The sequence below is a fragment of the Vanellus vanellus genome (genome assembly GCF_965231255.1).
Source record: "Vanellus vanellus genome assembly, chromosome: 4".
NCBI lineage: Eukaryota > Metazoa > Chordata > Aves > Charadriiformes > Charadriidae > Vanellus > Vanellus vanellus.
In genome coordinates, this window is record NC_138909.1 from 41,454,526 (window position 1) to 41,480,531 (window position 26,006).

Here is a 26,006-nt window from a genome sequence, read left to right on the forward strand (position 1 = left end):
TCTAAATTTACAGCATTTCGATGCATAAACTAGGAATTTAGCCCGTTTTTGCAAACTGCACAGCCTAATGTGCTTTTTTCCCCCTCTAATTTCCAAAAGAGTAAATTGCCAACAACTAATGAGTTGATATTAGGTAGCAACAGGAAAAGGAACTGAAATGTCTGTAAAATAGAAATCAAATTCATATTTTACCTTAGTTGCAGACACAATGACAATTAATTAGAAGCTTGATTTCTGAGAACTTCGTGGTGTTGACCTTCGCAAGCTGAAGGTGATATCAGGTAGAAAGGTCAGATACTTGGGTGTACACTGGCAAGATGGAGTTGCAGAGTCACATTTTTCGTTGCAACTCCTAATTAAAAATCCTGGGGCTCACAGGCTCTGACTCACATTATGTGACTACTCCTTTCGGTGAGGATTATCTGCCTGATTTGCAGGGTCAGATACTTAATCCGTGAGCCTTCTCAGAGTGTGACTCTGTCATTTTATTTGTCATTTTGTCCAAGCAACGCGCATAATCATCGTAAACAGAAACAACAGTAAAGCTGATAAAATTTTTATGTATGAGTCCAAACTGCTGAAAGTATCCTCCTCTTCCTGCCTGAAGTATGAGAAGATGCATCGAATATAATTATTTTTTTTAAACATTTTTAGGCTGTGGCTTGGCAAGGCTATATATTATTGATATAGGACAGATCAGCTATGTGAGATACTTTTTCTTCTTTAGTTTTTCACTGAAATGGAATACGTAGGCTGTGTTAACACAGAAATGATAGTTTAAAATGTTTTTCTAGAAATAATTATAGTATAATAGTTTCTTTAATAAATAACAGATTCTTTGTTTCTTCTGTTATGTCTGTGACAGTTAATGCTTTTACGGTATTTTTAATATTTGTTTGGAATCTTTAGCTTTATGCCTTTTTTATAAGATGAATGTTAACATGAGAGAAAATCACATTAATGATAATCAATACAAGGAATGGAATTGTTATATTCTCTGTAGTCCATATTATAGTGTTGGAAAGGAATGTGTTGAACTATTACCTCATCTATCTAAAATGTTTTAAAAAATTTGGAAAATTTTTCTCAAGGGAGCTAGCAACTATGTGACAGTGCAATCCAAATAATTAGGCACATTGTTATTCACTGAGCAGCCACACAAACTCACTTTCCTTATATGGAACTTTCTCATCTGTAATATGATTTTGAGTTGTTGTTTAATAAATATATTTTCCTCATATATATTGAAAGTTTTTATGGCAAGGTCTTTTTAGTGGTGGTAGGGAGGTTTCAGTGGTCGTTTTATTTCTATCTTTTTACTTTTTGCTGTTGTAAAAGTAGTTTGAAAGCTCTCTTGTCCTATGACAATTTTAAAATACAACCTATTACAAACTCACGAAGATCACAAAACTTTCTGAACAATTCTGAATGATTTATTGACTCGTGCAGTATTATCAGTGTTCTTTCTTCTGGTTTACTGGTTGGTTGCAAAGGCACTTGCAGCCACAAAAGGATTACAGGTGAAAAGAGTATGTGGCAGATGCATCAAATGTACACATTTTGTAATGTGTTGCATTTCTGTAAATGGCACGGTAAATGTTAAAATCAATTACTTATTAGCTTAATTTTTCTTGCTCATTGATTACTGAAATGACACAGACATATATGCCTGTGAGGTCTTACTGCCATATGCACCGGCATGTGATGTTTCAAAGCCTTTAGAATGCATTGGACATCTATTTGCATGCTGACAAAGGAAACCAAATCTTTCATGGTAAAATCAGCCTCGTTAAGTTTGTATCAGTTTTGTTGTTTGTTTTTTTTTTTTTTTTTTTTTTTATGAAACTTTGTGTGTTTGCTTTCCCTCTTTCCCCTCCCTTGAAATGAGAAGATCATGGCACGCATTCAGGAAATTTCTGTGAGAGTAAGGCTTTTAGCTGTCAATCAGTATGGGTCTGGGGATGTCAAGGTCACCAGGAAGAAAAAAAGCTCCAAATAATAATTAGATGATGTAATTGTCATGACTTGTCTGAGTTACAAAGCCATGTTGGCTTACATTCTGGAATGCATATTAGAAAATTTTTTAGCTAAAAATGTGTTTTTATTTCATTGTCAAGAATACTTGAAGAATTTGTATGCGAGTCATTGACGAATGTTAAATTTCCTTTAAGACACATTGTGGGTTTTATAGGGTATTTTCTAATCTCTCCAGGCTATATATAGTAGCTGTAGGTGTAAGATTCAATGTGTTCAACTTTTGTAACATTCCTTTTTTGTTGTTGTTGTTTCTTTTCTTTTTAAAGGTGGCTTTGGAGAGCATGGGACGTCAAAAAAACGAGGTGCCCTCTATCAGCTTATAGACAGGATAAGAAGATTTGGCTCTGGTATTTTCACTGTTTAAATTAGCAGGTTGCCTGATGTGATAATGTATCATGAACATTAATAATGATCGTACTTTAACGCTTTAAAGCCTTTCTGTATTACTATTAGCATAAACAAGCTATAAAATAAGTAGTACAAGAATAGTAATGAAGAGATTAGCGCTTTGTTGCATTTTCTTAGAGGTCTGTTTCCAGCATCAAATCTGGAAGCTAGAATATGTAGTTTTAAATCTCACATGAAAAATTCCGTAGCTTTTTAGTATGGCTGTGTTCAGTTCTCAGTTCAACTGATATCAGTACAATGTCTTTTCAGTACAGGTAGGCTATGCTGCGTAGCTGCTAGGGTTTTTTGTTTGTTTCTTTGGTGGGTTTTTGGTGGCTTTTTTTCCCCTGGATCCAGTTAGGGCATTCTGACGATTCATACTGTGTTTGAAGCTTTTATGGTGCATTACACTGAGCAAACACGTTTTTATACTAATCATACTCTTGTAAGTATGAACGTGGTGGAATTCAGCAGGCTATATAAGTGGAATCCCCGTTAATACTGGTTGAGTTTGCTCACCATATTTGATGCAAGGGCATGTCACTTTACTGTCATGAAACCTCAACCTCAAAAAGGAAAATATGTGAAACTCCATTGTATTCACACCACATTATGTCTAAATGCATCACTGCATATCTTGTAGTATTAACCAGAACACGGAAACTGCCTTTGTAGAAGTGCTCTGGTATATAATCTTCATTCTCTGTAAGAGAATTACAGTTTTCGTGTTGCATAAATGCTTGTCATCTTTTGCATGCAATTTGGCATAAATTTCTTACTGGTATTTCAAAAGAAGGTTGATAGAATTGTGAATGGTAAAACATCTGTATTAATATACGATACCATTCAGTAATGACTGCATATTAAGTATAACAATAGTTTTTCTCTTAAGTTTCTACCTGTGTTGTAGACTGTTGTGTAATTCTAACTTACACACTTATTTAATTACAAGGATAAGTTATGTGCTTTACCCGAGTGGTTTTTTTAAACCCTGAAATTTTCTATATCATTCTGGATATACTTTAAGTTACGTGTCGTTTTTTACAAAGGCAGATTACTCTTCCCGTGCATCAAGAGCTTTCTCCATGCCTTGTGCTGTAGCTTCTTCCTTTTTTTTTTTTTTTTTTTTTTGTTTTTCCTTCTGCTGCTCTCCCAGCCCTGGGGCTATGCCAAGATACCCTACCATGATCCTGCCCTGAAATCCTCCCTGATTCAGACATAGCCAGTAGCTCTGCGGCAGCCCTAGTATCACCTGGGATACTGGGAGAGGGAAGGTGTACTCTTTAATGAGAGGCTGAGTAGGATTTGTTGACCGCCTTTCAAGTGATCTGTTTTAATCGGCTGCCCTGATGTGCACACCAACTTAAAATCGCTTCAGGGGAAGCACCTGTCGTGGTGTGCAAGTCCTTTTCTAACTATTTTCCTCTTCTGTTGCCACAGTAAGTTTCAGCTGATTTGGCAAAGATTTGCCTGTAATGGAATGAATGGTGAAACCATGAAAACAGTAGACATTTTTTGGTCTTGTAAAGAAATTCCAGCCATAAGTAATACTTATCCATAGGGTTCTTTTATAAAAAAATGTATATTTGCATCCTGAAGTGTTGTAAGGTTACTATCAAAATGAAAGTCACATTTTAATCTGAAAATGTATCTTCTGGTAATAACTACAGGTGGAGGAGATCGGAGAAATGACCCTTTCTGTCTTTTTCCATGTGTTTACAGCTTTGCAAATAATTTTTCTATTTTTCCCTTGTAATTTCTGATAATAAAAGCCAATCTAATACTTTAAGGACTTCTTTCTGTCCAGTGCTTTAAGGATGGTCATGCACTTGCTTTTTCCAGATCTTGCAATAAAAATGAAAGGTGCAGCGAAAGCCTTGATTACTTTGGGACTGTCCAAAGTCTTTCCTTCTTTGCTGGAAAAATCCCTATTTATTTAAAAAAAAAAAGTACGCAGGGAGTGTGATTTTTTTTTTTATTATTATTATTATTACAATTATTAAATGAGAGCATTTTAGATGAAATTATGCAATGTGCCTTCAAGCTGATAAATATATGTGCAAATTGTTACTCTAGATATGTTTGAAAAATGTAGATTTAGACTTTTGATTTCAAGCATTTCTCAGAAAACTAAGTGATGATAGACTGTTACATAACAGCAATGCCCTACTTTTAAAGGGCATAAAGAAATAATCTGAATTTGACCTGCTGGAAAATAATTGTTCTCTTTTTTGGGTGTGTGATCTCATTCAGTGTTTTAATTATCATTACAGGCTTTGAGCAAAATAATACATCTAAAGGAAGAACTACTGTAAAATTCTCAGGGAAAAATGAGAAAAACCGATTTCCCAGAGCTGCTACATCACGAACAGAAAGAATATGGCCAGGGGGTGTCATTCCATATGTAATAGGTGGAAATTTCACTGGTAAGCTTTGTGCTTTGGATGGGGAAAAGGAATATGAAATTTTTTAATTGCCTTTTTTTTTTTTTTTAAAGTCAAGTCATACTATAGAAGTCTATAGAAGGGTTTCGGTTGGATCAGGCCTGAAGTACATCTGCTCTGAAAATATTAGCCATACTTCAAAAAAATTGTTCCCAAAAGCAAGCTACACAATAAAAATGTGTAACTGTTTTAGGAAGGAAAGGCTCTTTTTCTTTGCCTGATATTTCTTGTTACATGTTTGTTTTCAAGAGCCTAAGTAACAGAATGTCGCAAAATCTGTTTCTAAAAAAATGCAGGATATTTAGCACAAGACTATAACTTATTTAACTGGTGTGACGTATTCTGCTAAACTGATTTCAATCAACAGACCGACTCAAACGTATTTTTTAATTCCTCAGTTTGGTTTTCAGATGGGTACACACAGACATTATATATGACAAGAAGAAAGACTGACTTCAAAATACATAGAACTCTTAGTAGAAAACTGTAGAAAAAGTTTAAAACATATATTATCCCTGGAAAATGTAAATGGATCAATATTAATGTGGATGTAAGAGGTAATTTAAAACAAAAAAGGAGGGAGAAAAGCAAAGATGGATGGGAAAAGATATGTAATAACATCTTATTTATTGTGCATGATAATACAGGGAACCAAAAGAAGCACGCAAATGCTCACATGTTGTATGTATACGTGTATGGAGAAACCAGAGTCGTTCCTTTCAAACTGACAGCTACAGCCAAACTTTTAGTTTGGGTGTTTACATAGTACTATACCGAATGTGACCTTTGCTTTAGGATTACCATCTTCTGAAATAATGGTAGTAAACTCGATGAAAGCATATCATGTTAAACATTTTACCTGTTTCATAATGAAAGATAAATTCTAAAGCTTGGCAAACATTGCTTAAAGATAAAAGAAAAGGGCAAGACGGGATAAAATAACCTTTAATTTTTAGGATCCTGACATGATTTGAACTTGCTATTTTTATGAACTTTGAGGGTTTGTTGTCTTTAAGTTTAAAAAAGTATTTTTTTTTTTTTAAATTATCCTATGCTGTAACCTGCATCTTTGCAAAATTCTGCAAGGTGGATGTACTTCTGCTAGCAATTTCATGCCAAATAGTACCGTTCTTTGTGGATTTCCAGCTCAGGAGCAATACAGCTATATTCTCAGACACTGCCTCTAAGTTAACGAGCTTTGTCTTTTGTCAGGCAATGAAATTACATTGCTTATATTATCTGGAGTACTGTATACTAGTTGGCTTTGTGTTCCGTGGTGAGAACTGGCCTGGCTGCTGCTGCGTCTAGGGTATAGTTTTGATTATTTCTGAATGTGTTTCTCATTCTTAAAACAAGTATCTAGGTATTTATATATAGTCTTGTACCAAATGAAGAATTTCTCCCTTTTGGTGGATCATTTGATTTCTGAAAGATTTTGACGCAAACAAGTGGAGAACGGTCCCTGTTCAAGACAGCATTATTAAAATCAAATGCCTTGACAGGTACGCCTGCTAACATGGCTTAGGTTAAATTGGTCTCCAGATTTGAAGGCTGTAGGATTTTTTTTAATTTATTTTTATTTTTCTTCCGGCTACATAGTTAGGATCCAGGGTTCCTCTTTTTTTTTTTTTTTTCTTTTTCTTTCTTTTCTTTTTTTTGGTCATCTGGGGAATTGCCTAGCAAATATTATGCTAATGCAGATACACAAGCAACACTGTATTTCTTCTGCTGTCTTCCTCTGGTGTAACATAGGTGCGCTTTTTATTGCAGGTTTTATGTTTGCTAGAGTATATCAGGCAGTATTGGTCCCCTTGCAGGCAGACGTGTTATGATGAGCTGATGGTCTGCGTATCCCTTTAATTGGAGTCTGGCAGTACATGGGTCTGCCGGGACACAGGACTTCGTGATCCAGTGACTCCTTCCAGGCCTATATTCCTAGTATTGAAATCTAATTTTAAGGAACAAGAAACAGTTAAAAAAGTCTCTTATTTCATCTCATACAATTATTCTTCCAGGCACCCAGCGCGCCATGTTCAAACAGGCTATGCGACACTGGGAAAAGTACACGTGCGTTACGTTTATTGAACGAAGCGATGAAGAAAGTTATATTGTATTTACATACAGACCGTGTGGGTAAGTGTGTACGTAGAGTAATGGATACTTGTGCTTTCAACGTTTGGCCGTGTTTGCCAGCTTTGCAGTTATAAGCGAGTATATACTTCACAGGAAAATGAGTAGATGGTTACTGCATTTAAATGATACATGTGTTCTGCTTGGCTTTAGGTTCCTTGAAAGCAGTCTGTATAGTAACTTTTTGAAGTTATGCCTCTTTTGTCTATTTCTAGATAAAATGATCTTGCTATATATGCGCAGATGTGAGACTTTTATATTTGGCTTTCTGTCACGCTTTTAACGTTTATATGTATTGTTCTAAGGTATTTCAGGATTCTTGTTTGTCACATGTTTACTGCTGAATTATGTATGGACATCTATCCCATATTCCTTTTCCAGCTCAATTGTTGTTAATTTTAACTCTTCTATTGTTAGACGGTCCTTGTCCAGTTCTGTTTAGCCACCAAATTCACGACCATTTTGCAAATTCCATCTTCCAGGTCACTGACACGTAAAAGTGAACAAAACAAGTTTTATTACTTATTAGTGCAGCTTTCCATTAATCACCGTGTTCCGTCTTCAGATATTTCTTCTCACAAATGCCTCATTCATCTATGTTTGTTATTTATTCTGCTCAGAATTCTTAATTTTAGATAGTGATCATTGAACTTCCTGAGTGCACTGTGTCCATTTCCCAAGAAGAGTGCTCACTGCCTGTGGAAATACTGTACTTCTGATAGTCACCTTCCGTCTGGGTTGTAGGCTCCACAGTGAACAGCTCTGTCTTGCCGACTTCCTGATCATTGAACGTTTTGCATGCCTTCTTTTGAATTTTTAGGGGGTAGGGTTGTGCAAAGAAGTTTTGGGACCTCCTTGCATTGTAGGAATGATCCGGAATGTACTCAATTATAGCCCATAAAATTACACGTAGACTTATTTGTTTAAATTACCCCTGACATTCTTCTTAAGGCATGGGACGAGGGAATATAAGCCACTCCTAGGCTACTTTAAGAAAGGCATCATGTTTCCCTTGGCAAGTCTCTGAGCCACAGACCCTTGTAGTCGGGGAGTTTATTCTACAGGTGCCCCTGCGAACTTGTCTGTTGTGTTCCTGTGCTCCTGTAGGTCTGCTCTAGACCCCTGTTAGAAACAATGCCAAATGAAACGGACTTTTCTTATGACCCAGCCTGGCCATTATTTTAGTTAATGATGCAACCTGTAAGATAGGATTCAGGGATACCGACATACAGCTGGAAGAGAAATGGGAAGCAGAGAATAACCGTGATGCTTCCCTGCACTCACAGAGCTAGAAAGCAATGTGGATTTAATCAGAAGAATGTGAAAGATATAAGTGGCCTTAGGTGCTTTAGGAAGAGGAGTATGGGGATATCTGCAGAGATCTTGGTTTCGTGAAAAGTAAGTTCTACAACTTCAAAGTGCCCAAAGCCAAAAGACAAAAAATCTCTCCAGGCAAAGCACTGTTTGTTAGGCTGGTTGATGCTTCATGAGAGCAAGTCACTTTAGGGTGAAGGCTGTATTATAACCAATTTGAACCAGAAACTGGGAATATACTCAGTATCTATCTTCAATTCACCATTGTTCTTTACCGTTAATGTTGTTTTATTGGTGGGTACTTCACAAACTACAAATAATTTACAAAGGCTGTAACAAGTTTAAAATGACTTTTTTGGGGGGTCCTGAATCCATAAACAATTTCAGGAAGAGCCAGATAAATAAGAAAGTATCTTCTCTGGGTGAATAGGAACCACTGTGCACTAACCACCGGCATACAGCGCTGATGCAGGATTTTCCATGGAAAGAGCCCAGACAAAAGTGACACCAAACCATCTGCAAACACTTTCTGCTACATGACCAGTCACATTGAAATCAATCTTGGTTCTTTCCCATAGCACCCTGCTGTGTTGGTTTGTTAGCACATTGTGTCATTATTGTTTGCAGTACCATGGCAGCTAACGTTCACAGATGAGGGAGACTTTATTGTACTTAGCACTGTTCATATAAAAAACTAAACGATAAACCCTGCCCCAAAGAGCACTCAGTCAAAACATAACACATGTAATGAAACAGAAAGTGGGTACGTCATATAGGCGGAAGTTCAGGTGGCACTGTCTACAAACGCCTCAGATGCCAGCATTAGCGCACTGGCAAGTGAAGTGTTATTGAGCCTTTGTAAACATTGAGGAAATTTTGCCGAAGTGTAACACATTACTTCTTGTAGCAGTTCGTGGGAAGCTCATCCCAGAAGGGCAGTGATGAAAAGAGCATATTTGATGTATAGCAGCTGGTTATCAGAGATACATGACCTTCCTAAAATTGAGAGTTTATATATCAGCAATGAACAAGAGAGAAGTTTTGATTATTGTAGCCCCATAGGACTGCAAGGGATCTCAGAAAGATGTCTAATGTAATCTTAAGACAGAAGGAGCTATACCTGAGTCATTGCAGCTATGTGCTTGTCTAACTTGTTTCTAAAATCCTGCAAAAATGAATACTTCACAGCCCGATAGGGAATGTATTGCTTCAGTATCCTAAATACAAGAAATGTAGGACGTCAGGGGCAATATTATTGGTCATAGCTAAAACAGATATTTCTTGCTGCAATTAAAGTACATTAACTTTTTTTCTTCCTCACCATGGCCATAGAAAATAAATTATTCCTCTTTCTTTTTTGAAGGAATCTATTATATGCTTTGAGACCATTATTATGTCCACCCTCAGTTCCATTTTCTTCTAGGCTAGAAAATGCCTAATTCATTTAATCTTTTCTGGTAAGTCGTGTTTTCTAGGCCTTTGATCACATTGTTATTCTTTTTGGATTCTTTTCAACTAGTCCACATCTTTCTTGAAATTGGGGACCCAAAACTAGGGCGTTTGTCCAGATGAATCATTACTTCTGCTGAGCTGGTGCTAGAGCTAATTCGTGTATCTTGTAGTCTCTCCTTCCAGTCAAGTACCTAAGCATGATGCCTTCCTGGGTCTCAACAGCTGCCACATTCGACTCATGGTTGGTTGGGATGTGACTCCGAATTAGAGCCAAGGTTCTTTCCACAGCACTGATGCCCTATCACTGGTTCCAGCATGTGCCACGTTTTGCACATCTCGGGAAACCAAATGATGCTGTATTTCCCTTTTCAGAGGTCTTCTCTAATCTGCTATAGTTGCTAACAATTCCAGGCTTCTCATCATGGTAATTAGCAGTCTTTTCGCAGACTGCAAGTTTAAAGAGCATCTTCTCTATTTTCACTTCATGTAATACTCCAAGCAGCTTTGTACCCCCCTTGATATCAGGGTTCTCTAGCTTGCTTGTGGGTAGCTTGTGTGGAAAAATGTCAAAGCTTTACAACTGGATCCCTCCTTCCCGTCAGAATAATTTCATCTGCTGCAGTCTTAAACTATAGTTATTTGTCATGACATCTTGTTTATTTAACCTGATTTTGGGAACAGTTAATTATTGAAATATTGTTTCTTCGTACAGCTGAAGCATGTAGTAGTTTGAAATTTTGTAATTACTGACAGTTATTTGTATCCATCAGCTGCAGATGTGAGAATAAATATATAGTGTTAAGATACAAGTGTTTATGATTCTTCTACCAGAGCCATGTACATTGGCATTAATATCTATTACAGCAAATATTTATGCAGCCAGTTGATTAGAGAAAGTAAAACTCTAATCTGTAAACAGGTTCAAAACACTTTGTTCACTACTGCTTCTCTATCGGTATGTTTCTTCCTACCAGATAGGAAGAGCCCGAAGACACAGGCAGTATACTTCCCTGTATGCAAAGCCAAAAAAGGGGTCAGCAAACTGGAATGGCCTCTAGTCACATGCTCTTAATAAATATTACTGAGTACAAGATCAAGCTTCTTTTTATATAGCGAGACAAAAAAAAGAACAATTAGTCATGTTGTTCTGGCATCTCAGCATGCCTTTGATCTGACTTTGTGGCAATTTTTGCGCTCCACCAGAAGACTTAAGTACTTTTTATGACAAACTTCAGATGACTTATTACAATCTACTGCTGTATCCTCTTGTATGGGTTTTTGACAAAGCTGTCTGAGATACAGGAAAATCAGGTCTCTTTCATGTGCTTCTCCAAACATTGAAGACTGAACAGCTTCTGAATGTTTTAACGTTTTTTGAACTTGCTAGTATATTAAATAGACATTACAGGCAAGTTCTTAAAGTTGGTGAAACAGGAAAATTCATTGCCCGAGGTACACTTTTGCAGCATTCTTTAGCTTTAAGAAGGATTACATGTTACGAAAGGTGCTCAATCACTTTTACGGAATGAGAAGAAATTCAGAGTTGTACTAAATAATCTGTTGCATTAGAGCTGACTCATGCTTTCAGGTAGTCATTAAGTCTAGCAGCTGGCATTTTTCCTGCTCACAGCAGTTGACACAGCTTCTCTGCCGCTTGTGGTGTGGCCTGCAGGATGGGTGGGTGTGAGCAAGGTGCAGGTGACCAGCTGCCATCGTCTAAAACACAGTGTGTTGACATAAACTGAATGAGGGGGGATTTATGTTAACACACCGGGGTAGGCAGCTGTTAACTGAGGAGTGTACTCAGTTGGCTCTTCTTTGTAATATTGGGATGGTCGTCTCCACTGAGCAGGTGAAGAATCAGTAGCCACTTCGGCCATTGCAGCAGCTCCTCTTAGGACAGTGAATCAGAACATTTGGTAGCTACAAGTATATTGCTCCCTGACAATAAGCAAATTCATCAAGCCAGGTCATAGCCCGTATGTCCTTTGTACAGAATGAGTTATGTTTGTGATTGAAAGAGGCGTTTTTTCATCAAGAAAAAAAGCCTCTGTCTCTTGAGTGAGATTTTGTTCATGAATTTTGCAAACTGCTTTCTCTTGCTTTGTGGTGATATGCAGTCCTTGTATGCTTATGAAGTTCTGCAGTTTTTAATCCACAACTGCCTACAGTCAGTGCCTCGGCAAGCTGGCGTTGTGGTCTATGAGGATTTTTATGTTACCACGTTCTGAAGAGTGCAGCTTTTATAAAAAGCGCAACATTCACCCCACTTGCTTGTGTCTTCCTTCATATAAATTCAAGAGCATTTTTGACAGTAGCTGAATTACTTAAAAGAGCGAGTGTATTATTCCAGTCATTTCACTTTCTCTATGTCATTTGTTTCTCTTTGCTTACCGTCATTGATCAGCTAGACCGATTAAATGGAATTAGAGATTCATAAATAGTTACTGTCTCCAACTGCTTTCTGGTGCAATAAAGATTAAAGAGATGAGGAGCTTTAAGGGCTGCCAGCTGACTCCATTTTAAGGGGCACGACAAGTGCTCATACAGCAACAGAGAGGTCTTGGCCTTTTGCCAAACACACCTGGGGTCAAACCCACGCTATTGCAAATTAATTTCCTTCATAGATTTATTTATCTGTTTTAGTTTTCCTTACCCTTTGACTCAGTGCAATTGTTGAAGTGATGAGAACCTTGTAGCTTAATTGGAGGAATCTGGTGTGCTTGACGTGACGCTCAACCTAGCAAATCCTAATGACCCTCTATGAGTGTGCACTGCTGCTGCTATTTTAAGACTTGGGTGTTAGTTCTGATTTTCTTTGGCCTGTAAAGAAACACTCCATAAATTTGCTTATACTTTCTGGGAAGTACTTGAAATCTGTCAAGTAACCAGGGTAAGGGAATATCCATACTCATCTGGCTGCTTGTTTTTAGGAGCAGGCCAGAGTTTAAAAAGTAATTCTCAGTGTGGTGGGTTTCAGGTGTTCAGTGTTAGACAGCCTAGAGGAATACTATGTAAAAACAAAAAGCATTTAATTTTTTTCTTCTAAAAAGAAAACATCTTTCAAGTGTGTCAGATGAGGTACCTAAATTCACTGTGCCACATTTGATAATGCCCAACTTCTCATGTTTTTTGAAGATTGTGATAGTAAAATCTCAAATGATTTTTGAAAACACCTAAAAATCTCTGATTATGAAATACCACTAAAAACTTTCAGATGTGATCTTAAGCACCTCTGTTTTTGAGAAACAAACAACTTTTGGTATTGTTAATTGTTTAATTTGTTAGTTAGGTATTTACCTTATTTTCTTATAAAACCAAATTGTATTAATAACTTAACCTGTTACACTAGCCATTTTGGTGTTCTGCTATTATTGCACAGCTATTGCCTCACCTTTTTCAAGTTATAGTGCACACGCTTAAAAAGCTAAACCCTCTTTTGGTCCAAATGAAGTAAAAAGGACAGGAAAAGTAGTTAAATTCTTGCTTTATTCTTTTGCCCTTGTGAATAGTGTCAATCAAAGCAGAGCTGGAGACATTGTAGAAGGTACTATTTGGAATAATTAGTTATTACTTTGTCACTTTATCTCTATTTGTCTCCAGAGTGTCGCCATGCAAAAATTATATTGAAAATCTATGAAATTTTTAATCCACCAAATACGGTTCTGCTAGTTGAAGCATGTAATGTACATGAAGTCAATAGCATAAGCATGTTAAAACTATTAAAATTGTATTGAGTATTCTACAACCTACAGTCTTAATAAACTGTTTATTTGCTTTACGCTATAAATATTGATTAATGTTCTTTAGTTCTACATTGCAATTTTTCTCTATAGAGTTTCCACACTGTGGTAAACATGAACACTCAGCAGAAGTGTTTAAACTGTTTTAAAATGAAGGATTTGTTCTGCCTTTTTCATAATTACGTGTGGTTATCCTACCTTTATTCTCATCAATCTCTTGCACTGCCGTCGTGTGTTATATTCAGATCATAAAGGCTTTGAATTACCAATTAAATTCCAGGATCTAAATAAATGTGTTTAAATGTGTTGAGTCTCCAGGGTATATTTTGCAGGAGTATAGATGAATGCAAAACTGGATAGGTTAAAATTGGTTGTGGGGTTGGGCCTGGAGGGTTGTGGTTAATAGCTTGGACTCAGGCTATGACTGAAAGTGCAGTATCGCAGGGGCCTATACTGGGACCTGTCCCTTTTACGATCTTTGTGAATGACCCACAAAGAGGTGACGGTGCATGCTCTCATGAAGTTTGCAGATGACACCAAGTTGAGGGGGATCAGATGATAGGCTCAATGGTAGAGCTGCCACCCAAAGGGACTTGGGCAGGCTGCAGAAACTGACCAGCAGGAACTTTATGAAGGTCAACAAGGGCAAATGCAAAGCCCTGCACCTGCAAAGGAAGAGCAAGATAGGTCGGGCACTGCTGGGTTTGGGAGCAGCTCTGTGGAGAAGGCCATGGGACAGTGAGCTGGCCATGGGCCCTGGCAACTAAGGCAGCCAACAGCGTTTGGGCCTGTGTCAACAGAAGTGCGGCTGGTGGCTCAAGGGAACAGGTCATCCCTCTCTACTCGCCACTTGCTGGGTTACAGATAGACTCTACATCCAGCTGTGGGCCCCCAGTACAAGAAAGGTAATAATAACCTGGACGGACTTAAGCCTTGTGGCAAGATGCTTGGGAGCTGGAGCACTTGCCCTGTGAGGAGATGCTGAGGCTCCAGGGTTTGCTTGATTGGAGAAGAGGTGGCTTCAGGGGGACCCAGCATCAGCCCCCAGTTCCTAAGGGGAGGGTAACAAGAAGAGGGAGCCAGGCTCTTCATGGTGGTGCTTGGTGGGTGAATGCAAGGCAAAAGGCATAAGCTGAAGAAAGAGAGAATCAGACTGGATATAAGGAATAAGTTTTTCACAGTGTGGACAGCCAAGCTTTGGAGCAGGTTGTTCAGAGGGGCTGTGCTGTGTTGTCTCCATCCTTGGAGGTTTTCAAGACCTGACTGGATAAAGACCTGAGCAACCTTGGTCTGACTTCATATCTGACCCTGCTTTGAGCAGAAAGATGAAGTGGAGACCTCGAGACCTCCAGAGGTCACTTCCAACCCAAATTGTGCAAGAATCAGTGGAACTTTGTCTATATTTGGTAGTCTGTAATGTGAATTTTCATAGGTTGCATGCATTTCATGCTTTTCTATTTTTAAAACAACCGTCAGGCATTGTCAGTGCATTTTACCTGTTTGCACAAGTGAAGGTCAGTATAGCACAATCGCCATAATGATGTTAACATAGGTAGGAAGCCCTAGCTCATTAACCACCTAATACGGAAACGGTGACATGATTTCACACAGTGTTGATTACTTCGTCTGATTGATTCTTGTGTTTTCTACCATGGCTTCCTGTCGACTGCCAAGGCAAATGCCACACCTTAGTCCTTACTTCAAAGTGTTCAAAGATAAAGAGCAATGTTTTCTGGAAGATTTGAAGTCTGAGACCTGGGAATTGTGCTTGACAAATTTGTTTGGTGTACATAACACAACTGCCTATGGCAGTGAATTGGGAATTCTGTACTGAGGATAGAAGGTCTTTAATGGTTTTTTAAATGAATGAACTTTGCTGAGAATGAAGAGTTGCTTGCAAATTCTACTGCCTTTTGGCTCAGAGTACAAAGTGTGTACTCCAGCATTCCCAGTCTAATTGGGTGGGACAGTAAATAACACTGTGTAGGATGTTTTTTAAAAAAAAAAACAAAACACAACAAAACAACAAAAAACCCAAAACTTTCATAAGGATCCAAACACTTTTTTCCCCAGGGTGAGCATGAGTGAATAAGAGAGGGTATGAACTGCAGTAATTTCCTTATTGCACAATAGAAACATATACAAATAGTTGAGTGACTAATGAATGATAAAAACCTGGGTAAAAATGATACTGAAAATATCTGTAATGCTTTAATTATGTTTACGTATTCACCTGTAGCCATAATATTTATTCTGCAAACATGCAGTCTGAAAAATATGTTAAGCAAAACCATGTCAGAGTGTCAAGTGCAAAGGTGAAATCCACTCTGGAATCATGAGATAAAAGGGTGTAACTAGTCTAAATTTTTATTTTAATCTTATTTTTGCTATCTGTTGCTCCTTTTTTTATCACCTATGCTGTATTTATGGCACACCTTAAGGTAGTTCTTCCATTACTATTATTTATATCCATGTTTATAATAATATTTCTATATCATAAATACTCTAAATAGTAATTTTGTGTTAATACAGTTTATATAGAGTGAGGGAAATACACAGCGCAATACACAGGTGTTCTTTATTTTCTTTTACTGTGGCATGGAACAGTAGCACATAAACCTGCAACATTGACAATGGCACAGAATTATAGCGGGGAGTCTAAGTTGCCATTGTTTTTATTTGCCTGCCTTGAAGAGAGCTGTTAAGAGAAAAGACTCCTTAAGAAATTAATTAAATGTGATATTGCACAAGTCTAGCTGGAGCACTGAGCCTAATTCAGTGCTTTAACCTAAAAAGGTGATTCATACCTATCCTTGGAACTATCTAAAGCAGGAAGAAAAGAGTTAACTTTTTTTGGGGGTAGGAATACTTGAGAAGCAGTTGAGATGGCAAGGAATGATTAGGATGTGAACAGTAACTTTTCCCAACAGTATTTTCAAGATAGTTTCAAAATTCTTTATACAACCCTCCTAGGCTGTAGTAATAATGTTTTCCTCTATAAAGTAAATTGTGTGGCCTTTATAATTTTAGGATATTACTATCATTTTTTGGTATTTTTATCTTTGATTTTTAACCAGTGCAAAACCAGCATATGCTTACCGAGAACAGGTACTGGCTGTACTTCTCTAATATTCATGTTTTAAATTTGTAGTGGTATTAGACACTAACAAAAATCAATGAAGATGACCAGCCGAGACTGACTGACTGGCCAACTAACAAAAGTGAAATGTCTCTTTGCCACCACGAAACCTGAAGGAGAAACAAATGTTTTCTGTAGAATTTAATCTGCTATCAGTATTGCTCCTATAGGTACTCCTTATTGCCCACAGAGGCATACGAAGGATAGGATCATTCTCCACACTAGCATCGGCCTCCTCAAGGACCAAATATATTCTGCTATGTAAACGTTGCATCAGGAAACAGGTTTTGTAAAAAAGGGGGGAGGAGGGAGAGGGTGGCGGTGATCTGCTCAGTACAATTCCATTCCACCTGACAGACTGCAGAATATACAGAGCAGAGATGGGAAATGAGGCTTTTGTTAGGGAATATAATGCTGGCTTGAAATATTTAAGATCTTCAGAGGTGACAGAGAATCAGCTTATGAAACCTAAATTGTCTTCCATTTTGGTAGGATTTGCTTTACTCTCCTTTCTTTCCTTTTGCTGACATAGTCAGCAGACTTTTTTTGCTAACCAAAAAGCAGACATCTCAGATAAATGCTGAAAAGGGCATCTCTGTTCTGTAAGTTTACATTGGAATCATGGAAGTGCAGTGGAACAGGAATGAAAAATGAGAGCAGTTGCAAAGTGTTTTTTTGGGGGGGGTTGTTTGTGTTGGTTTTTTTTTCTTGTGAAAATATGACTTTCTGGGACTAAGGTTCCTATTACAAGAAAACAGGAGTGGGAGAAAAAAAAATGGTTTGCACATATCCAGACCGTTCAACCTCCTAATGTACTGTTGTTGCAAATGGTATTGTATATCACCCATAGCCAGAGATACAAAAAATGAGGAGAGATTCCACAGTGGCATCACGGGATTCTGCATCTCATTCAGGATATTTTCCTTCTGTATTTTCAACTTCACGCTAAGTGAAATAGTCCTTTAAAAGATTCACTTTCATCATTTCTGTACCCTTTATAGATGGAACTAATGTAGTAGGGTGACTTTTCAGATCAAAATAAAGCAAACTTAGAACTTGAGTGACCAAGAGTCTGGTGAGTGCTGCCAAGACATACAGCGGAAGTATGGCACAGACGAAACCTTGACTTGACTTATTCTTTCTGCTTCCCCCTGCGTGCCTCTTGAGTGTGCATGGGCAAGGAAGCAGCGGTATGCATGGGTAGAGATGGTACTTGCAGTCAACTTTATTTTTATCGATTCTTTGGGTGAAAAGAAGTTCCTGTGTCATTGATGATGAGATACAAGGCCACAAGTGACAATTCTCTTGACCACAGCTAGCATCTTTTAAGAAGACCGTGAATTAAAAAAACCCAAAACATACAGGTGTTCGTGAATTAAAAAAACCCAAAACATACAGGTGTTCTTTGTTATGTATCCTGAATAATAGGTTGTTCTTGCACTAGAGCTAAGTTTTGTGAGACTTCAGAAATTGCATAGTGCATTATTCTGCTAATTTTTTAATATAATATTTTCTCATATTTTAACTGAATTTCCTGTATGATTTGTAGGGATATGCACCAAAACTTTCATCTGTGTTTATGTTTTAATTACAGGTGCTGTTCGTACGTGGGTCGAAGGGGAAATGGTCCCCAGGCTATATCTATTGGCAAGAACTGTGATAAATTTGGTATAGTTGTCCATGAGTTGGGTCATGTGATAGGTTTTTGGCATGAACATACACGACCAGACCGTGATGACCATGTCACCATCATTAGAGAAAACATCCAGCCTGGTGAGATATGCTGATAAGTATTTTTTTGGGGGGGAAGTCTGTTTATTTTTGACTTTTCATTCATTTGCTCAACTCTCTTAAAACTGAATGCTTAATAGTAGAAATGAGCATTTCTGCCTGCTATTCCTCTTAGTTAGGCTGATCTCCAGCTGATTCACAAATGAAATACTGCAACTAAAATACAATCTTTCCTAAAGATCTGGCCGAATAGAAAGCCATTAAATAGTTCTGGTTAGAAGGAGACAAATAGTAATCATCGAATCATAGAATGGTTTAGGTTGGAAAGGACCTTGAAGATCATTGAGTTCCAACTCCCCTGCCATAGGCAGGGACACCTCCCACTAGACCAGGTTGCCCAAGACCATGTCCAGCCTGGCCTTGAACACCTCCAGGGATGGAGCCTCAACAACCTCTCTGGGCAACCTGTTCCCGTGCCTTACCACCCTCACAGCGAAAACGTTCTTCCTAATATTCAATCTGAACCTGCCCTCTTCCAGTTTAATGCCATTCCCCCTCATCCTATCACTACATGCCCTAGTAAAAAGTCCTTCCCCAGCTCTCCTGTAGGCCCCCTTTAGGTACTGGAAGGCTGCTTTAAGATCTCCCCGGAGCCTTCTCTTCTCCAGGCTGAACAGCCCCAACTCTTTCAGCCTCTCCTCATAGAGGAGGTGCTCTGGCCCCTGGATCATCCTTGTGGCTCTCCTCTGGACACGCTCCAGCAGGTCCATGTCCTTCTTCTGTTGGGGGCTCCAGAGCTGGATGCAGTACTCCAGGTGGGGTGTCATGAGAGTGGAGTAGAGGGGCAGAATCACCTCCTTTGACCTGCTGGCCACACTTCTTTTGATGCATCCCAGGATACAGTTGGCCTTCTGGGCTGCGATTGCACATTGCTGGCTCATGTTGAGCTTCTCGTCAATCAGCACCCCCAGGTCCTTCTCCTCAGGGCTGCTCTCCAGCCATTCCCTGCCGAGCCTGTATTTGTGCTTGGGATTGCCCCGACCCAGATGTAGGGCCTTGCACTTGGCCTTGTTGAACTGCATGAGGTTGTCTTGGTCCCACTTCTCCAGCCTGTCCAGGTCCCTCTGGATGGCATCCCTCCCCTCCAGCGTGTCTACCTCGCTAAAGAACTTGGTATCATCGGCAAACTTGCTGAGGGTGCACTCGACCCCACTGTCCATGTCGCCTACAAAGATGTTGAACAGTACAGGTCTCAGTACTGACCCCTGACGAATGCCACTCGTCACTGCTCTCCACTTGGACATTGAGCCATTGATTGCAACTCTTGGAGTGAGACCGTCCAGCCAGTTCTTTATCCACTGAGTGGTCCATTTGTTGAATCCATGTCTCTTCAATTTAGAGACCAGGATATCGTGTGGGACAGCGTCAAACGCTTTGCCCAAATCTTGCTCAAAAACTTTGAAGGAAGCCATTGCTCTTGAAGCCCTTTAAAAGTCATATTTCTGTGCTTGAGAAAGGGCTTTTCTTTTGTAGTCTTTACTGAATGATAAGTAGAAACATGTCAATAGCTTTTTAGTTGCCGAAGATGTTTAGTCCTTGAAGGTTAGCTGAGGACTTTGAATCTGGGACAAAGATGGGCACTGTTCCCACAGTTTCTAAATTACTCTTTCCCTACAGAACTTGCAACTTTAGCCAGTGGCCTTGGCATTATTGAGAGAAAGCATCTGAGGAACCTGAGAACTTTAAACTGTGACTGTCATCTCTTTGTCAGTCTAGCTGTTGTGCCTACAACATATCTTGCCTGGGCAAGATATGGGAGGCAACTAAGCATGTTTCATTTGCAATGCTCATAAATACGAAACACTGATTTTGACTTATGTGAATTCTCTGCTCAAGAAGGGGTGAAATCAGAAGTTGTCCAATGATAGCTTGGAATATTTGTGTGTTCCTATAAAAAATGTTTTAAACCAAAATAGATTTGAGATGTGGCAAAGATTTACTGCCTCAACTAGGACTTGGAAGATGACTGGCAGCTGATAAACACTTCCACAAGTCTCTGAAGTCCTGAAAGGGCACATGCATCCAAGACTTCCTTCTGTTCTCTCTGTGTCATTGACTTATATAGATGTGCTCTTCCCCTATGCTTTTTATGCGATGCGGAAGATCAGTCTGAGTGCCATCCTCAGCTTCCTATTCTCTCCTTTCAGTTGTCTCTAGTTTCTGGCTGAAACCACTTCTTGTGGTGTGGCATGAGCTTGAGGAATGCTAAATGGCATCAGGTAGTCATGACTGCCAAGACATTTGGTGGTGTTTTGTTTTTTTTTTTCAATTATGCAAATTATGTTGGTTAATAATGTTAATGCCACTGCAATTTTGTTGCAAGACACCAATGGGAATATGGATTGGAGTAAGGGGTGCTTTGCATCTCTTAATACACTGATTAGGACAAAGAACTGGTCTGGAATTATGAACTAAGTATAATTCTTTTGTTCCTCTTCCGCTTTCATTAAGTTGCAACAGTTGGCTCTTGAAAAATGTGACTTTGTAGTGTTTGTATTACATGGGGGCTTAGAGAGTAGCCTTTGCTGAAGCAAAAGCCTCTTTAGTATCCCATCTAATGAGTCTACAATAAGGGGGGTTCTTCTGGGGTCTTTGCTGTCAAAACAATTTCTTTCTGGAATTAAGAACCAAACCAGAAAATTTATGGATTCTACATGAAGCACAGCATACTCTGTGGGGCCTTTATGTGGGTTAGGTGAATGAGAACAGTCTTTCTAAATGCCAAATATAGGAATTTGCTGTGTGTTTCAGAAGACATGTTTGCCCCCTTGGTTATTAAAATCACAGTTACTCCCAAATGGCTGATTTATGAATGTCAGTGACTGATTAGGTTAGGATCTCTGTTGTTTTTCTTTTCCTTTTTGGTTTTTATCTTCACAAAAGAAGATATTAAAGAAACTCTAATTATCAATCATTCATAGGTCAGGAATACAACTTCTTGAAGATGGAGCCTGGAGAGGTGAACTCCCTTGGGGAACCATACGACTTTGACAGTATTATGCACTATGCCAGGAACACCTTCTCAAGGTTGGAGTCTCAGGTTATACCTTTTGACTTTTAATTCTATTCCTCTCTGTGAATGCTAAGAATTATGCTTTTTTAAGTATTCCGAAATCACTTAATATATCCCTTGCAATATATTATTCTTATAGCAGTCAAAGCACAGCTTGTTTATTTTGAGTCAGAATAATTTAATTATACTTTTAAACACATTTCAGTTCTGTTCAGTTTCAAAGCAGCCTTTTGATCTTGCTTCAGTTCTTTAGATTTTAAGACAAGATTATCTGGAAACATCATTTCATATAATACTTTCTTTTTGTCTCCACAAAATTTTGAATTTAGAAAAAACAAATGAGTGAAATGGTTAGGAACTTTATGTGTAACATGATCTGTTCTCCTAAAGAGAAATCTCCTTTGATGCATAATGTCTGAGTAACTATGGATTATGTGAGTAGAACACATTATGGTATTAGGACATCTACCACACAAGCCACAGCCTTTGCTAAGGACTGCAGTCAACCATTTATAACAGAGACTGCAATATCTTCTCTATTGTTTGCACAGATTGTTACTGTCATCAAAACCATATAATAAAGAGTTCTGCTGGTTTTGCTCTGGCCTGTTGCAGGCTGATCCATTCCCAACTCCATAGTAACTCACGTGGGGCTCACTCTGAAACTCTGCGTGGATGTGAGGAGCTGTACAACGACCTGTTCCCATAGACTAGCCCTACTCTGGAGAATAAGTGAAGGAGGAGTCTTTCACCCGGTCTCCTGTTATACGTCCTACCAATTTGCAGTTCAGCTAGTTACTCTCTCGAAGTGCCAGAGTAATGTGAATTAAAAGAAACCTCAAAAAAAAAACGCCAACAAAAATGCTAGTTTGAAAAGTTATGTGATTAGCTTTTTTTTTTTTGTTCAATTTGTGCATTTTAAGGCAAAAATACTAGACAGTCTGAGACTCTGAAATAAACCGAAGACCATCAGAAACCTTACCAGCCTTTGCAAATTTCTTAAGCTTGTTCTCCTCAATATAACTGATGTTATTTAAAAAAAAAAAAATGCTACCAAAGATGTATTCAGCACGCACATAATTCACCCCTGGAAAAGCATGGGAATGAGTCACATGAGGCAGATATTAGTCACGTTGCTTAATGCAGTTACAGATACATACATTACCTTAAGGAGGAGATTATAAGAACCTATATAAAATAGAGTAATTTAACAAGCTGGAACCCCCTAAAGTCCTAGGGCAATGACAACATCAAGATAATGTGATTTGTGGGCCCTGATCTCACCCTTTCCAAGCTGGCAAAAAAATGATAGTGCCATGAGTAGGCATGCCCTGCCCTAAGGTACAAGAAGTTGTTACTGCGTAGTGTTTAAAAACAACCAGCAAACCCTTGAGGTCATGTAGTGATTTGCACTGATTTATCTTGAAAACATGAGTCGTGCTCAATGTGACATACTGCCAGCTGCTTGTTATTAGACTTTACTCACACAGATAAGAAGTAGAAATCAAAACATTATAAAGTTCTAGTGACACACAATGATGTTGTTCATGCTGTGTTAAAACTGCTATAGGTTGTTCCCTTATTAACGTGATGCTAAGGCATTGAAGAGAGCATTGTTTTCACATTTTTCAAAATATGAGTAGCATCAGTTTCAGGTTGTACTAAAAATCAGTGGAAAATATAATCATAATTTATTAGATACAAACAATTTTTTGTGAGAATAATGTGCCTTATTTCTAGAAATTGCATAATGCCATAAGGAGTTTATTTCACTGTTTAGATTAGGGTAACAGCCTGAGAAGATTATTTTCTTTTTTTTTTTTTTCTTAACAAAATTTCTATATTGATGCCACAAGAAATCTCACTGGGAGAGCAATCCTCAAAATGGTTCATTTATTATAACTTGAAAAACAATCTGTATTTATAAACGGTATTCCTAACTGCAAAGATCCTTACTCTTCATTCATTTTTGGACCTACATTATGCCTGAAAATACCAGTTTTACTTTTCAATAAAAGCCCTACAAGTATACAAGAGAGTATAAAAAAATTTTAAGAACAAGAGAATACAGAGACATATAAATCTGTTAACTTCCATTCTATGGGATTTGAGGGATTTTCAAATTCTATAACATAATAATAGAACTTCATTTTGTACCTTCCTCTTTTAAAATTTGAGACTACCAAAGTATTTTGGATCGTATTTAAAATTTGGGAAATTTTGAATAAAACTGCACATTTGGAGCAAGTGTGCTCTCTGTGACATCTAGTCGTTTAGGATAAATGTTATTAAAATCACATATGGTAAGTTGATGTATTTTATTGTAAAGCAAGCAGAGGCTGGCAAGTAAGTATTTATGTTTCCAAAGCAGCAGCGGCTAAAGTAGAGTTAGATATGTTATAACACCTGAAAGAAGAATGATTGGCAAGTGTGCCTGACATTCTTACACATGTAAGTCAGCCTTTCCTTAAAAATGTTATTAGAAATAGGAACTTCGTGATTAAGAATTTTGTGATAGGGCCTGATTTATGTATTTTTATATAATTTTTATAATTAACTTTTTCAGTATAGCAAGAGCTTAACAGCAGTGCTTTTTTCCTGTCTAGTCTAAATAGCAGATTAATAGATTTCCCTCCTGTTGTCTAATAGAAATATAAAAGCTGATATGTTAATTGATGTACTGAAAGAAGATTATTTTTTGATAACTTTGCAGAAAGTTTGCCAACCTGAGGAATTTTTGACATGTTTTCTGTATTTAAAGTTCTGCGTTTTACGCTCTTAATTATGCCAAATGTAAATTCTAGAGTTACAAAACAGTATTATACATCCATAAAACTCAGACAGTTCTATGACAGAATCCTGATAGGGTTTTTTGGGGTCTATTTTTATTTTTATTTTTTTTAGGGGCATGTTTCTGGATACCATTCTCCCCTCCCGTGATGATAATGGTATACGACCTGCCATTGGCCAGCGTACTCGTCTAAGTAAAGGAGATATTGCACAGGCAAGAAAGCTGTATAGATGTCCAGGTATTGCACCACAAACAAACAAAACCCACATGCTAGCAACTGTTTGACATGTTGTTCAAGAGGAATGATAAATTTTTTGAGTCAGCTGCACAGTAGTCTGTTTCCATCTTGGCAACTGACGTAGGCAGCTCAAGAATTGAACCATAAAAGAAACCTTATAGGTAAGGTCTCTGGAATGCAAAGCACTTAAGGACAGATAAACTGTATGAAACAACACTTAATGTCATGACATTTCAGTCTTTATTTTCCTTATCTGTTCAATGACTAGAAAAAAAAGATGATGGTTAATATCACTTCTGGTTTGCATAGTGACTGGAGTCTGTTTTTTATTTGAATTCAATAAGAGTGCAGATGGAGCAAATTAAATTATTGCAATCAGCTCTGAACTTTACATTTTTTGAAAATTTGACAAAACGGGTCAGGACAACTAAGTTGTAAACTCTTTTATGGATGAATCGGTTAGATGTTATTACAAACTTTATACAGTTGTAACAGATTTAGTATTTGAATATCTTCTACCTAATGCTAGCATCCTATAGTTTCAATGAATGTTAATGTTTTATCTTGAAATAGCGTTGGGGTAGAGTTGCTGTTTGTCCCAGAGACATGAGGAGCAAGTCTGGGGTAACCCGGAGTCAATCCTGTGGTTGGTCTCTAAGTGCTGGCAAATTGGTGGAAATCTCAAAGCAAAAGGTTTTACTTGCCTTGCTCTAGTTATAGCTGAGACCAATTTTGGTGTAAACTGAAGCAGTTCAGAAGTGACATCTCTCGGCCAGAATTTGCCAGCAAGGTGCTTGTGGGAGGCTAGACATACCAGCTCTGGGCCACATAGGTTTTACAGCCCTCCTGGTCTCCTTGTGGGAATTAATGAAGTCTCAGTAACTGTTTTAAGTCAGATATGTGGCTACTTTTTACAACCTGATCAGTACAGAAGGACTAAAAAGAGGGATCGGGACTGAAGTGATGGAGCTGCTTCAGATTTGTATCAGCAGCAGTGGGATCTACTGAAGAACTGGGGGATCTGATGTGCAGTTGATGTACACTGTACAGCTGAAATATGCTTTTCCTTTGTGCTGTAAGTACATTGAATCATAATCTTCTATATACTGAGAACATGCACAGTGTTTCTGGGTCTACCAGAAGAGAAACCACTTTAACATATTTTCTTTAACAACTGTTCCTTGTGGAATAATTTTTGTTCTTTCCTTTGGGTACAGCAAGTGCTTGAATAATAGCATTCTTCTTGGCAGCATTATTTCTAATAAGAGTATACAAAGAGCACCAATTTCATAAACACAGAGAATACGTATATATTTTGATAAAAGACAAATTTTGGAAACAGAAATAGACTATAGAATCAAAACCACTGTGAAAGTAGCTAGTATTTTATCATCACATTGACTTAAGAAAGAAAGAAAGAAAAATTTAGAAAATTACAACCTAGGCTGCTAAGTGTGTATACAATACTCTAACGTGTACTTTCAGTTCACTGAAAAAGGCGCAATGTGCTTTTTGAGCTGATGTTCG

At 38.1% G+C, this 26,006-nt stretch overlaps 1 protein-coding gene across 2 annotated transcripts in view; it reads left to right on the forward strand.

Moving 5' to 3' along the window:
* The window catches only part of TLL1 (tolloid like 1), a 140,933-nt gene that overhangs the window by 64,424 nt on the left and 50,503 nt on the right, over nt 1-26,006 (forward strand). For both annotated transcript variants that reach the window (XM_082482562.1, XM_082482561.1), the window contains exons 3-8: nt 2,304-2,384; nt 4,698-4,850; nt 6,884-7,001; nt 18,241-18,419; nt 21,359-21,464; nt 24,355-24,479. In XM_082482562.1, coding sequence (XP_082338688.1) covers nt 2,304-2,384; nt 4,698-4,850; nt 6,884-7,001; nt 18,241-18,419; nt 21,359-21,464; nt 24,355-24,479 — 762 coding nt within the window. The remainder of the gene's footprint in view (nt 1-2,303; nt 2,385-4,697; nt 4,851-6,883; nt 7,002-18,240; nt 18,420-21,358; nt 21,465-24,354; nt 24,480-26,006) is intronic.